Here is a 12,652-nt window from a genome sequence, read left to right as displayed (position 1 = left end):
AAAATATTATATAAATGCCACATGTTGTTAAGCTTTCTGTTATGTCTCTGTACTGTGAAATATATCCAATTTTACTCCAGCCTGGGGTAGCTTTCTAGTGCTAGTAAACTTTGTCACAGCTGAAATTCTACCAGACAGCAGTCTGTAATCCTGGGGAGAGCAAACCTGACTGCTGGTCCGCCTGTGCCGAGCCCAGCTCAGGCTCCTTATTCTCCTTCCAGGTCCCCTGGCTCCCCTCCTGGGACCAGTGGGACCTGCTGTGTCCGCAGGGGAGTTGGATGGGGGAAGGAAGCTGAGAAAAAAGTTGAGTGAGGTTTGAAGCCTTTGATGGAGAGACTAGATTTTCTGGTTGGAGGCAAAGATTTGGTAGAACTTACTTTATCTGGTGGAAATGGAAGAATTTGGGTGCAGTGGTTTGGAAAGGGTGTGGGGGGTTATTGGGTGAAAGTGCTTGGCCAGCCTGGGGAGCAAAAACTCTGAAGAACTAATAGCATTAACTTGCTTTTGAAACGTGAGAAATTGGGGTGGGATGGGGTTGACCGGCAGGTGTAATCTGTAACTGGGAAAGTGTGATTATCCCTACTTACCAAATGTATCTTTTTTTTTTTTTTCTTATAGTCTTTAGTTCTTTAATCCATTGTCAGGCTCTGTCAGCAACAATACACGTAACAAGACCTACGATGTATTGGTACTGTCACCGGCTGTAAACCTTCTTGCTCCAGGGCCTGCCTTTCCCCAGTGCCGGGATTCGTAAGTAGGGAGAGACATCTTTTGCCCCTGTGGGAACTGTAGGACAACAGCAGTTTCTTTCTGGTCTCTTAATGTGTGATGTTGGTTTCCTTCTGATTTTGTGGCACAACAACTTCCCTGATTTCAGTAAAACCTTTCAGCATTTACAGAAGCAGGTGGGTGGATGTCTTTAAACATCACTAAAATTTTTCCAATTACTCTGCTGTAAGTGATGGAAGGTGTGCAGTACAGCATCTCTCCAGTGGTCACGGCAGTGTGGAGTTTCTCATTTCAAGACAGTTTACGAGATGCTGAAGCTGTCTGGAAAGCTTCAAGTGTTGCAGTGTACAAATCTGCACTTAAAAGATGCTCTAGTGGAGGCTAACGAAGGCGTTTGCAGTGGGAAGTTCATTACTGAGAAGATACTTGCACAACTTTCTTCCTCCTTTGTGGGATGACTGTGAGTTTTTTTTTTTAAAGTAAATCATATCCTGAATGTCCTCTCTGGTGTCAGCAGGAGACAGGACTGAGAAATGGCCATAATCCTGAATACGTGGCAGTTGAGTCCGGCAGTTGCTTTGTAAGGATGGGAGGGTTTAATCTGCAACCATCTGATCTTTAGCTTGTGTAAGCCCCAGCCTGCTCTGCTGCTTTGGCATTTATTTAATAGCTCAGTTATTTGGACATGATTAAAAATATAATGAATGGATTGAAACAGTAATAAGATGAGCAGCCCGTATAAGGGTTTTAGTCTAAAAGATCTGTTTCGGCTCAGCTAATGTAGTGAAGACTGTGGCGGCAGTCGCAGAGAAGTCCGCTGCGTGAATCTCTTAAAAGCTTTCGTGAGCTGTTGCCGAGTGTGAGGCTTATGTGTCGCCTTCTCTAGTTTATCTTTTACAACGGGCCCAACTTTTTCCCACTCAAGCGTTGCTCTGACCTCCTCGCGTTCCCCCTCTGAGTGCCTGATGCATAGCTCCAGAGGAGAGAGGTTTTGCCTCTTTAGATTGAATTTCATGTCCAATAGGTGCTGTGCAAATTCTTCTTTCTGATGTGAGCGTTTGAAGGGGTGAGCGTCCCTGCTTTGCCTGGCCGTGCTTTGGCTCTTTGAAGGCTTCAGGAGCTGAAGACTGTTTAAAGATTTACTGTTGTCTTAATAGAGAATGTTCGAGGCGTAAACCGACAGTCGCGGAAGCCGGGTGTTACTCTCTTCTGTGGTAGACAGGTTCAGGGAACTGTCTGTAACGAGCAGGTTTCGTTCCTTCGCCTTCCTCTCTGCAGCGGGGAGTGAGAGCTTGGGTGGGTGAGCGTGTCTACTGCCCGCACTCCCCACCTGAAATTTAAGGAGGGTTTGCATCTTTGCCCATGGACAGGGTAGACTCGTGTTGCATATAAACAGGATAATTAAAGTAGCAAGGAAAAGTGGAAGTACAGGAAATAATTTTTGAGCTGTTTCATGTTGAATGCTCAGTGAAATGCGCCTTTTTTCCTCCTCGTTACTTGTCTGTGGGGACCTAACGTGGTGGTTTTGTGGTTGCGTGTGAGCTCTTTCAATAAGACCCTTCTCAGTGTAGAACTGTATTATCAGAGTCAAAACTTTCAGCTTTAATATCAGTGATGGGAAATTTAAACAACACATTGGTTTTCCCCGTGTAGTGGAACAAGATTCGGGCCAGTTCCGAGATCTTGAGGCATGTTCTAGGTTCTGTCCATTACTGGGCTTTGAGTGTCCCGTAGAGCAAGTCTGTATCCTGTTTCCATGACAATATTTATACAATTGATGCCTTTCTTGTAGCATGTACATATGGATTTTTCATTTGTAACATCTCTTTGCGTCAATCCCTGGTGTATTCGAGGTGTCCTTGAAGTATTTGGACCATCATACTATTCTAGATAGAACTTAAATGAGCATTTCTGGATGGATACAGGCTGAACCTGTGGGTGCAGCTGCACAGTATCTTGTCTGGGGAGAGAAGAGTGAATGAGGTGATTTTCTTCCATTTTGCTGATGAGTAAAATGGAACAGGACAGGAACGTTCACTGTGTGGTAGGTGGCCTCTCCAGGTTTCCCTGCCTCCTCCGTCTTGTTTCCTTCAACTAGAAGGCGGGTTTATGTTTGGGAGAACTGGAGCTGTGAGCTGATGCTAACGATTGCAGTGACAGCTGTCGGGTTCTTTCATGCCGAGGTCTATGAAGGATGGCCAGCGGCTGCTCCAGTTGTAGAAGAGCGAAGGAGGTGGCGGGACACTTCTCCCTCCTCCTCAAATCCCTCTGTCAGTGCAAAGGTCCCCAGAGTGGTCGGCCGTAATCTCAACTGGCCGGTTGGCCGCAAGTGTCCCCGCAGAGCCTGGCTTGCCGCTGGCCTGGCGGCGTGAGGCGTAGAGCGCGACTCAGCCAGGTCTTGTCTGAAAAGCGCAGGGAATTACACCCACGTCCTTCAAGCCACGTGCTCAGAAGTGGCAGGCGAGTCACCTTCCAGCTTAAACTCAAGATGTGTACTTCAAGTGACTGGCCTTTAGATCACTCAAGGAAAAACTCACTTGAGGAATGCAGGGCAGTGGTTAGGGTGCGTGGGGGGGTCTGGTGGGTCTGGAAGCAGGAGGTGTCCTCCTGTTCACAGCGACGAAGGGAGGAGGAGGTGCAGGAGGGCTCTGAACCGGGATCCCATTCAAAGCGGGAGTGTTGACCAACGCTAGACAGGGTCATCTGTGCTTTTGTTTGGCTGGATCTTGAAAACCTCCAAGGACAGCGGAGGGTCTCTGGGGCTTCGTTAGCACGGTGTGCTTCCCTTCGATTGAAGGGTGTTTTGGTGACATCCGCTCTGAGCTCTCAAGTTACGATTTTTGGCCATTGCTTTTCTTTCCTTTTTTTTCTTTTTTTAACCGAGTCTTACAGGCGTTTCCCCTTTCCCCTTCCCTGCCTGCCTTACCCTTAACTTGCATAAATGTCCTTTTAATGGCCATTAAATAGGTTGCGATGTGTGAAAGAAAAGACGGGGCAGGTCTGAGCACTCAGATCCACAACATCTGCCTTTGAGCTACAGACAAGGATCTGAAATGAGAATAAGCTCTTGCTTCTGAATATGTTCAGGCATTGGGGAGATCCCACGTGGGGCTAAAAACTTGTTCTCTGAGATGAGTGCGTGTTATTGCATAGCTTGCAAAATTATGCTTGTGGCAAATTTTGCAAGATAGGCACCTGTGAGTTTAGGAAACAGGACTGAGCCCTAGGCATGTTTTTATGACATAATTAGATCACTTTACCTTTGTTTTTGGTGAAGAGGATAAAATTACCTTCTAGATTTTTTTTGATAAGTTATGACCGCAAATTAATAATGAATCTCTAGTGCCGGAAGCAGAAGACTACCTAATTGCTGCGGCAGCTCAGTGGACTCTTTGTGGCACCATCCTTGAAACGTATGTGCTGTCTGGTTATTGATGTGGGTGTCTGCGCCGTGAGCTCAGGGTTCCTGGTTGCTTTTACTTTTTTTGACTATCCTACTCAACGGTGTAATATTTCACCTCTCCTGTTCTCAAGGGCATTTCCCCACAAAGTGTGTGATACCGCTGATGCGTTAATGTACTGCTCTGTAAGTTTGTCCCCGTTGTGCCTACAGTACGGGCCATTGCGTGGTATTGAGTAGCCACGCTTCCTAAAGAAGGTACAGAATAGATAACTGTCAGAGGGAATAAATTAGAATGAATAAATTATGAAGGCACTTGAAAAAACGGAAACAAACTAGTTTTCCCTCTGCTTATTTGTGGGGATGAGCCAGACCTCGTGTAGCGTGAGTGGAAGCTGTGACTTGCGGGAGTTCCTGGCCCCGCTGCTGAGGAAGTGGGTTAGTCGTGGTTGACCCTCAGCCTGAGTTGGCTCCCAGCAATGCCGCCTCGCTCGGGAGGACGGGTGGGCTGTGCTGGGAGCAGGAGTGTGGTGTGTGGTCCCCGGCTGCCCCTCCAAAGGCTTCCGAAAGCCAGGAGTGAGGAGTGGGAAAGATGCGTGGAAGCCACTAGAAGAAAGAAGCCGGAGAGGCTGGGGAGAAGACTCGGCAGGTCTGTGGGCGCATCGCGCGGTGCGGGAGGGGAGACCTGAGCAGGGGCTGCCGCTGCCCTACACGTTGATACCCGCCGCTTCCAGGGAAGCGGCTGGAAAAGCCAGGATGATATGTTGTGGTGAATGTCCATCCTCCGCTGTGAAATATTTATTAAAACAGATGTAGTTGGCTACAATTTCTGTTTCTGGGTAATCAGCCAATAGCTAGAGAAGATCAATAAGCAGATAAACAATGTGGTCTCTAAAGTTGGAAGTGGCTTTTTTTAACAGAACAAAGAGCGTTCCCTGTCCAGGGACACTCTCCAGCGAAATGCAGAGCGGATCAACACTGGCACCCAGTGTCTAGAAGGAATCAGTTCAAATCTGGGTTTCCAAATGTGACACCCTTTTTCCACGCTGACGCCTTGGCTTTCGGCCTTGATGTGCACAACGGAGTGAGGTGCTTGATCTGATATGGCAGCTGAACTCTCTGGGGCTGCGGTTTTAATTCTGCTTTCGTTTGGTTCCTGCAGTTGTCGTCTTGTGCTGATAACCACTGCAGTATTGCTTTTCTTGGCTTGTCTTTTATGTTCCGAAAAGGTGCAGGTCTTTGTTTCCCTTGGAATGGTTAACCTCAGTTCAGGGAGGAAGAGAGAAAAATTTAAAACCACCCTCCTCCCTAGGGGAGTTTTTTCAGGTTACTCTGCAGCTGTTAAATGCCAGTTCAATGAAGCCTTTAAACATACACTTAAATCCATTCCTGCTAAGCAAAACACTTAACCACATACTTTAATTTAAGCTTGTGTTCAAGTGTCGTTGCGCTGAAGAGCAGCAGGACTAGAGCATGTTCAGAAAGATAAGCACATTCTCGAGTGCCGTGCTGATTGGGCTCCTGATGCAGAGAGCATCCCAGTTTGGGATGGTGTGAGGACCACTGGTTCTGGAAGCGAAGCATCTGCTGACATCTAAGTATCCACCAACGTGGCATTGTTCTTCAGGGCCCAGCAGAAGGCTTCTGTAGCCAGGCTTCAGTATCTGTATCTTCATTCTAGCCAGGCTTCCTCTACTGTGCTCAGCAAGTAACGATGTTTATTAAAAAGTATAATTAATGTTTGGGACTTTATGCCACTCATGAAGGATCCCCGCTCACCACGTCTCTGAAATACGCAGGGTGGTTTGCTGCCATATCTCCCGTGACCTTACTGCTTTCATGTTTTGAATCTTTTGCTATTTCTGTAGTGGGATGACTAAATCAAATCTAAAGTAATCCTCTCTCAGCTTGTGGGGTCCTCCTGGAAGTCGCACTGAAGTTGCGGTAGCACATTCCGGGAAGGTAAATTGAAAACCGAAAATTAATTTCCAAAAAAGCCTTAGAACTACCACCACAAAGAAGATGGATGATGAACCATTCTGGTCTGTTATTATCCAAAAGTAACTATCTGGCTGTTTTTTAGTGAACAAAGAAATATTAGAGGGGAAAAAATAGTTTCCATTTAGCTTTATCTCTGTTGGCTGGACTGGAAATGAATCATGACATAAGAAAGGGTAAAATGAAATGAAAAAGATACCATTTATTTCCTTTTCTGTAGCACATACTGGACGCTTATTATGAAGGTTAAAACTCTTCTGAACTAGAACAGGTTGCACTAAAACACCGCTGAAAGGTGTTAGAGAGCCATGGAGTAGCCCTGTGGTACTCGGCCCAAAAGTTAAGGCCAAAGAGGGAGAGGAAGTTGGTCTGTGTGGATCTCCCCCCGTGGGAGCTCACGTTTGTGCTGGCCACAGGTGCGCTGTCCACGTGGCACATGGGTTTTTCTGTCAATTTTTGAAGCTGTGATGGAAACCTTAGAGATGTTCTCCTTAAAGAATTGGTTTCCCTCCTTGAATTTCTAGGAGGGTAACAAATGCCCAGGGCAGGGGGGGTGGAACTCTGCTCCTCAAGGTCCCTTCCAACCTAAACCACTCTGTGATTCTAAATACAGTGCAGATGGTCTTCTGGGTGAAGCACGGCTCTGCTCAGCCCAGCCTGCGTCTCGCAGAAGAGACCTTTCTGCCGATTCCCATGAATGTCTTGACTTCCAACCCCCACTAGATTCAGGGAGCGCGGGAGAATGGAAAGAAGAGTTAAAAGAGCATATTGGAGATTAATTTGGCTCAGTCCTCACTGCACACTCATTTCCAAGTAGTTTAGGTCAATGCTTTTGTTATTTTGCTTGGTCTGTGTAGCATCCTTTGATTGGGATTTATAAATTATTCTTGCTGTAATAACTGTATTCAGGAGCTATAAGTGCCTGCTCTGGCATGGCTTACGCTTTTCTTTTTTATTAGGAATGAAAATTAGCTGGGAATGAGGAGATAATGTATGGCCTTGTATCATAAAAGTTGCACTCCTTGATAAGATTTCAAGGTTAGAACAATGATAGAATTGAAATATCTGTCGTAAACTACCATAGATAATTCAAGCAATAAAAATGCTTCTTTTAGCTATGTAAATAGGGTAATAGACTGGAGTGCAGTATCTAGCTGTATTAAATGTTGGGGCTATTTTATATTCAAACAATATAAACAGAGAAAATGGAGCTGAAGATTAATTTGAATAGGAAACGGAAGATTTCTCTTCGCAGTGGTGAGCAAGGGATGGATGTGGGTTTGTTTTGTTTGAAAGTACCTGAATTGGTAAGTTAACTCCAACGTATTGATGTGATGAGCAAGAAGAGAAATGTCTCTCTGCCCTTTTTTTTTGCCTTTTTTTCTCCTGACAAAGAGCTATGGGGCTTTAGGAAAGGCTGATGTAATTAGGCTGAATGCATTTTGATGGTGGGATGCTGTCCAAGGATGCGTTGAGTCACATCTAATGACTTAAAAACTACTAATTAATTTCGAATGAACTGGAACGAGGAGACATGGCTTGACAAGTACTAGGTTTTGAAAGCTGCTGATTTTGAAAACTTCCAGTGTAGTGACTGTGGGCAAGGGGATGACAAAATTTGGGAAAAGCCTGGCGAGCCCGTTGAAAAGGGCAGACAGAAATGGGGGTAAGAATTAAGGGCAGTGAAGGGTCTGAAGCTTCTGATGCAGATGAGCAATTCTGGTAGCTCTTTAGTTGCTCTTCAGCAGCTCACAGGAGTGGATGGTGGAAACTTCTCAGATGTGTTCTTTCTGTTTCCAACGTGTTCGGTTCATTTTCAAGCAACGCATGATGAAATCTGAGATCCCTCTGGTCTTGTGTTAACAGATGTGGATATAAAGTTTACAAAGAGTAGCTCCATGAGGGAAACATGTCTTCATTGCTCTGTAAAAGCTGCATACCACACAAGATCTTGAATGATGCTCCTGGGGTGAGGTGAAGGGTGAGAGAGAAATCGCTGGAGCATGTGCAGGTTCCAAAGGATGGGACAAAAGGAGCCCAAACTGAAAGGCAAGAGGGGGTATAAAAAAAAAAGGGCAGAGAAAGTTTGGAGCAGAAGGGAGTTAAGTTGGGCAGAGATTGGTCTTGTGCCCTACAGGTTTCTTTTTGATAAATAAATGGATTTGAAGGATAGATTGGAAACTGCAGAAAGTGGGAGCGTTCTAGGTTTTGGTGGGTTTGTTCCTGGCTGATATCTTCCATGTCCTGACACTCTGTAGTTTCTTGCTGAAAAGGTGCCCTTTCTGCCGTGCTCTCAGATCATGCTGTCTCCTGTTACCTCTGAAGACAATTGTAGTTCTCACCTGACCTCCTCTCCAGAGGTTCCAGTCTGGTTCTGTTTGTGTCTGTGCTGGCAATTAACACCATGATTATGGTTCCTCTACTGTGTCATCTTCAGGAGCGGGTGCTCCAGAGTGGTATAGCTGAATACATTTGGGACAGTGGTGTTTGGGGTACGTTGAGGAGCTCTCCAGGTGCAACTGCAATAGAATAATCCTATTTCCTTTCCTCTGTCATAAAATACGATAACGCTTTGGCAGCTGTTCAAATCAGGGCAAATAAAATAAACTGCTCTAAATTCATCATGGAAAGAAACAGACTTAGCTACAAAATGACTAACAGGACCTTCTATTCATCTGTACAAATCTGGTCTGTGGCTGCATTCATTTCCATACAATCACTGGAAAATATTATGTTGATTGCTGGGAACAAAGCTTTTATGGGGAGGAAAAAAATCCGTGCTACTAATCTACAGTGGAATTGGTAAATGGGTAAGACAAAGCTTTAATAATATTATTCTGTGCGACATCTGATGTAAATAATACAGTTCTATTAATCTCTCAAGCAATCGGAGAGTCTGGCTGTTAGAGGCAGCCAAGTATGAGCAATAATATTATCTCTTCTCAGGAATGTTGGAGTAGAATCACAAAGCCGTTGCTGTGAAAGCGGCTGCTGCGCTGAGCGGTGGAACGGGCACGGACTTCCCACACTGAGCGGGTCGGGGGCTTTCGGGGGCACCCCCAGATCCACAGTGGGGCAGTCTGCACTCCCGCCTGCTGATCTGCGCGGGGGGTTGGGGCCCTCTGCTTTCCCGGGGAGCACAGACGTTGCGTCCTCTGGCTCTTCTCCCTCCCTCGGGGAAGGAGTGCTTCACCAGTACGCGTAGCACCGGCCTCTTTGGAAGCCGCTCTTTTGGTCCATGAGGCAGCAATTAGAAGAAGTGTTTCTTTTCTGCAGGTGTGCATGGGTGGTGTTTTTTAAAAAAAGAAAATAAAATAAAAAAAATCAAGGCTCACTGATTCCTGCAGCAACCCCACTGAATGCAAAGCGATCGAGGAGTTAACGGTGCCTCCCCCCAAAAAGCGTGTGCACGTTGTCTGTCCTGCAAAAAGGTATTAGTTAAGGCAGCCAAATGAAGCAGAATTTTTAAGTGAGATCCTGTTTTTCGACTATGATTTTAAGATACGATGCGGATCAGGGTTGTCTGATTCTTCACAGTTCATTAAGTAGAGAGCAGCTAGTGCTAGAGATTGACTTTTAAAAATGATAGATTTTTATTTATAGCAAAGTTCTAGTCATTAATTCTAAAGGAAGGAAGCATAAAAGCAGGAATGGGTTCATTTTTAAAAAAAAGTGACATTGGTAATTTAATTAAACTGGGGGTTTGAGTATCATTACAGAAAATGAAACATTAGTTCTACGCTGCTTTTCAGCCCATCTGACGTATTTGATAGCATCCCCCCGCTTACAAAACCGGCAGGGTCATTAATATTTCTATGTGAAAGTTGCTGCTGAACTTCCTAGCTCCGGGCGCTTGTGGAAGGATGGAAATAGTATTTTGGGGGAGGGAGCAAGGGGAAGAAATTCTGTCCGTGGGAGCCTGTACCGTGCTGTGCAGCGAGGGGCGGCGCGGGGAGCCGGGGGGCTCGGGGGAAGGCAGCTCCTCTGCGCGCATACGTGCGGGGAGAGCTGGCGCTCGCAGCAGGGGAAAGCCAGAAACTGAAGCAGTGCAGGAGTCGACATGGACGTGCCATTAAAATTAATCAAGTTGAAGGTGGTCAGGTTGCATTCAATGTGGAAGTGGGTTAACTAGGAAGCAAGGTGGCCAGTCTGGATGCAGGGAGCCTAATCCTATGTTCGTTACAGATTAGAGTTCCGTCTCCGTCTCCCCGGCTGCGAGGGATCCCGCTGGTGTATCTGCCACGGGGGGCACGAGCTCTGCTCCGGGGGGGGACAGCCCGCGCTGGGGCCGGAGCGGGGAGGCGTCAAATCCCCGTCCTAAAGCCCTGTGCCGTGGCAGGAGAGAAAGGTAGTGTCTCTGCATCAGTTAGTGTTCGGGATTTATGTTTCACTTCACATGCTCACGCACACTTTTGGTCGTATTTTATTCCGCTGCATGCCGTGTATGCTAGCATATAATTTTCCTTTTAATCTTCCTCTTTTCCTTGGCAGAGCTGCAGACTAAACCTCCCTTTGCTCATAGAAATTAATCTGGTTTTGTTCATGCCCCTGACAAAATTGTTTCCAATGATAAACCGTCACTCAGCTTTGAATGGCCGTGTTTTCCTTCCTCTGATGTTTCCGCCTTAATGAAAAAGAACTATAATACAAGATGCTGCACAAGGGCCTGATTCAAATTTGATTAAGTCATTCTTAGTCTTGGTTGTCTTCATTGGGTTTTATATTGGGCTCTAAACCTATGATTTGAGTGGATCTTTTTGGAGTGGCTTATGGGAACCCGTAGAGTTTTATTTAAATTCTCTGAAACTGCCGTACAGGGGCATTGGTTAAGGATTTAGTAGCGTTTTTGCTGCAGCTTCTCCATCTTGTATTCAAGTATCCCGTATTCTTCCTGATGCAAACTTTTGTTGGATTATATCTTGCCTTCGTTGGTGCTGGGTCCAGCAGCATTGGTAGAGTTGGGTTTGATGGACACGTGTGAAGCCTGGACTAAACACGCAGCGCAATGCAGCGTAAATCCTGGTGGGCTGAAGTGTCGCTCCTTTTGTCTAAGCCATAGTTACGGGCTTTGCTGTCGTCTGTGTGGTTCTAAGGTGTAACGCAACTCTGCTTACGTTGCGGGGGCCTTTGAGGTGCCCGGCGAAGGTCTGTTCAAAAAATGTTATTTCAAACAGGAATGTCATCTCTGGATTCTAATCGACTGCAATGGTGTTCGATAGAACAGCGGGGGCATCGGAAAGAGGGATGCTTTGGGTTAGAAACTGGTAAAACTGGTCAGGAAAGAGCGGATGTGGTTTCTGACTCCGTTGCTTGGGGGATGATTTTGCTTCCTTGTGAGTGTGTATATATCTCTCGGTAGAAATGGTACTTAAATGTTAACCATAACGGGCTCTGGTGCCATCCAGTAGGGTGAGTTTGGTGGTTACTTGCCCTTTACGTTTTATGCGATGCATTTACTTTGAGACAAGCCTTGCTCTGGGTTCTTCACCTGACGGCTCTGTTACGATGCACTGTCCCTAACCAGAAGCAACTTTCTTTGGCAGTTCTACCAAGTCATACGTGCGGAAACCCAGGACGGCTGCAGAACGGGATTCAGCAAGGGACGACGTTCAGCATTGGGGACAAAGTGAGATACAGCTGCAATCCAGGCTTCTTTTTGGAAGGACACGCGCTGCTCACGTGCCATGCCAATTCGGAAAACAGTGCCTCCTGGGATTTTCCTCTCCCCTTCTGCAGAGGTAAAGTGCCCTCTCCTCGTCTGGAACGCGCCACAATGAAACAGGGTTTAGTGAGCTATCTGGGGTTGGGAGAACTTCATGGACTGTAAGCTTGATTTTAAAAGACTTGAAAACTAAACGTGATGTAGCTAATATTGAAGTTCCTTTTTATTGGTTTCCTTAAAGCTGCCAGGGTTTGGGTGAATAATAGGAAGGTTATGAAGTGCTCAAAGTATTCAAAATGCTGCGCAGCTACTTTAATTTCAATTTCTTTGTCTAAAGTGTGTGGGGAGGAAAAGCAGGAGTATTATCTGTAAGATGAGACACCTACCCGAGACCATCCAGGTTTTCTAGATCAAACGCTAGTAAATGAGAGTGGATTTCCCCCTTTCTGCAGCGCCAGGCTGGCTTCCCTCGGGGCACGTGCCGCGGTGGTTCTGGCGCTTTGCCTGTAGAGAAGCGCGAGTCCGCGCGGAGCGGTGCTGGGCGCCGCGGGCAGCGGGGCCGCCGGCCTTGTGCCGGGGATGCCATGGGAGGTGGAACCCGGCCTTTGTTTGGAGAGGCTGTCCGGCCTTCCTGCCAGCCCTTCGGGGCTGGGGGAGCCTGGGGTCCTTTATCGGCACGGAGAGCTGCTTGCCAATTCTCTGGGGCCACAAGGGACTGGAGGGTCTGTAAATATACAAGTGTCTGTGGTGTTACACCAAAACAGTTGCTGCCGCTTTGAAGTCTTTCCCCCTCGATGCCTCGTGTACTTCAGCAGAGCATCTCGTATTGATTCTTTTTATCGACTCTGCTTGTGCAATCAATC

The 12,652-nt window shown here is 46.5% G+C and overlaps 1 protein-coding gene across 1 annotated transcript in view; it reads left to right on the top strand.

The window, feature by feature from the left end:
• CSMD2 (CUB and Sushi multiple domains 2) overlaps nucleotides 1-12,652 on the top strand; it is a gene marked incomplete at both ends in the record, with an annotated part of 311,031 nt that overhangs the window by 67,300 nt on the left and 231,079 nt on the right. Inside the window, one exon of the mRNA XM_082494202.1 lies at nucleotides 11,671-11,865. Coding sequence (XP_082350328.1) covers nucleotides 11,671-11,865 — 195 coding nt within the window. The remainder of the gene's footprint in view (nucleotides 1-11,670; nucleotides 11,866-12,652) is intronic.

This window comes from Vanellus vanellus (assembly GCF_965231255.1).
Source record: "Vanellus vanellus genome assembly, chromosome: 22".
Lineage (NCBI taxonomy): Eukaryota > Metazoa > Chordata > Aves > Charadriiformes > Charadriidae > Vanellus > Vanellus vanellus.
Note: the sequence above shows the minus strand (reverse complement) of the source record. Positions and strands in the feature narration are given on the sequence as shown.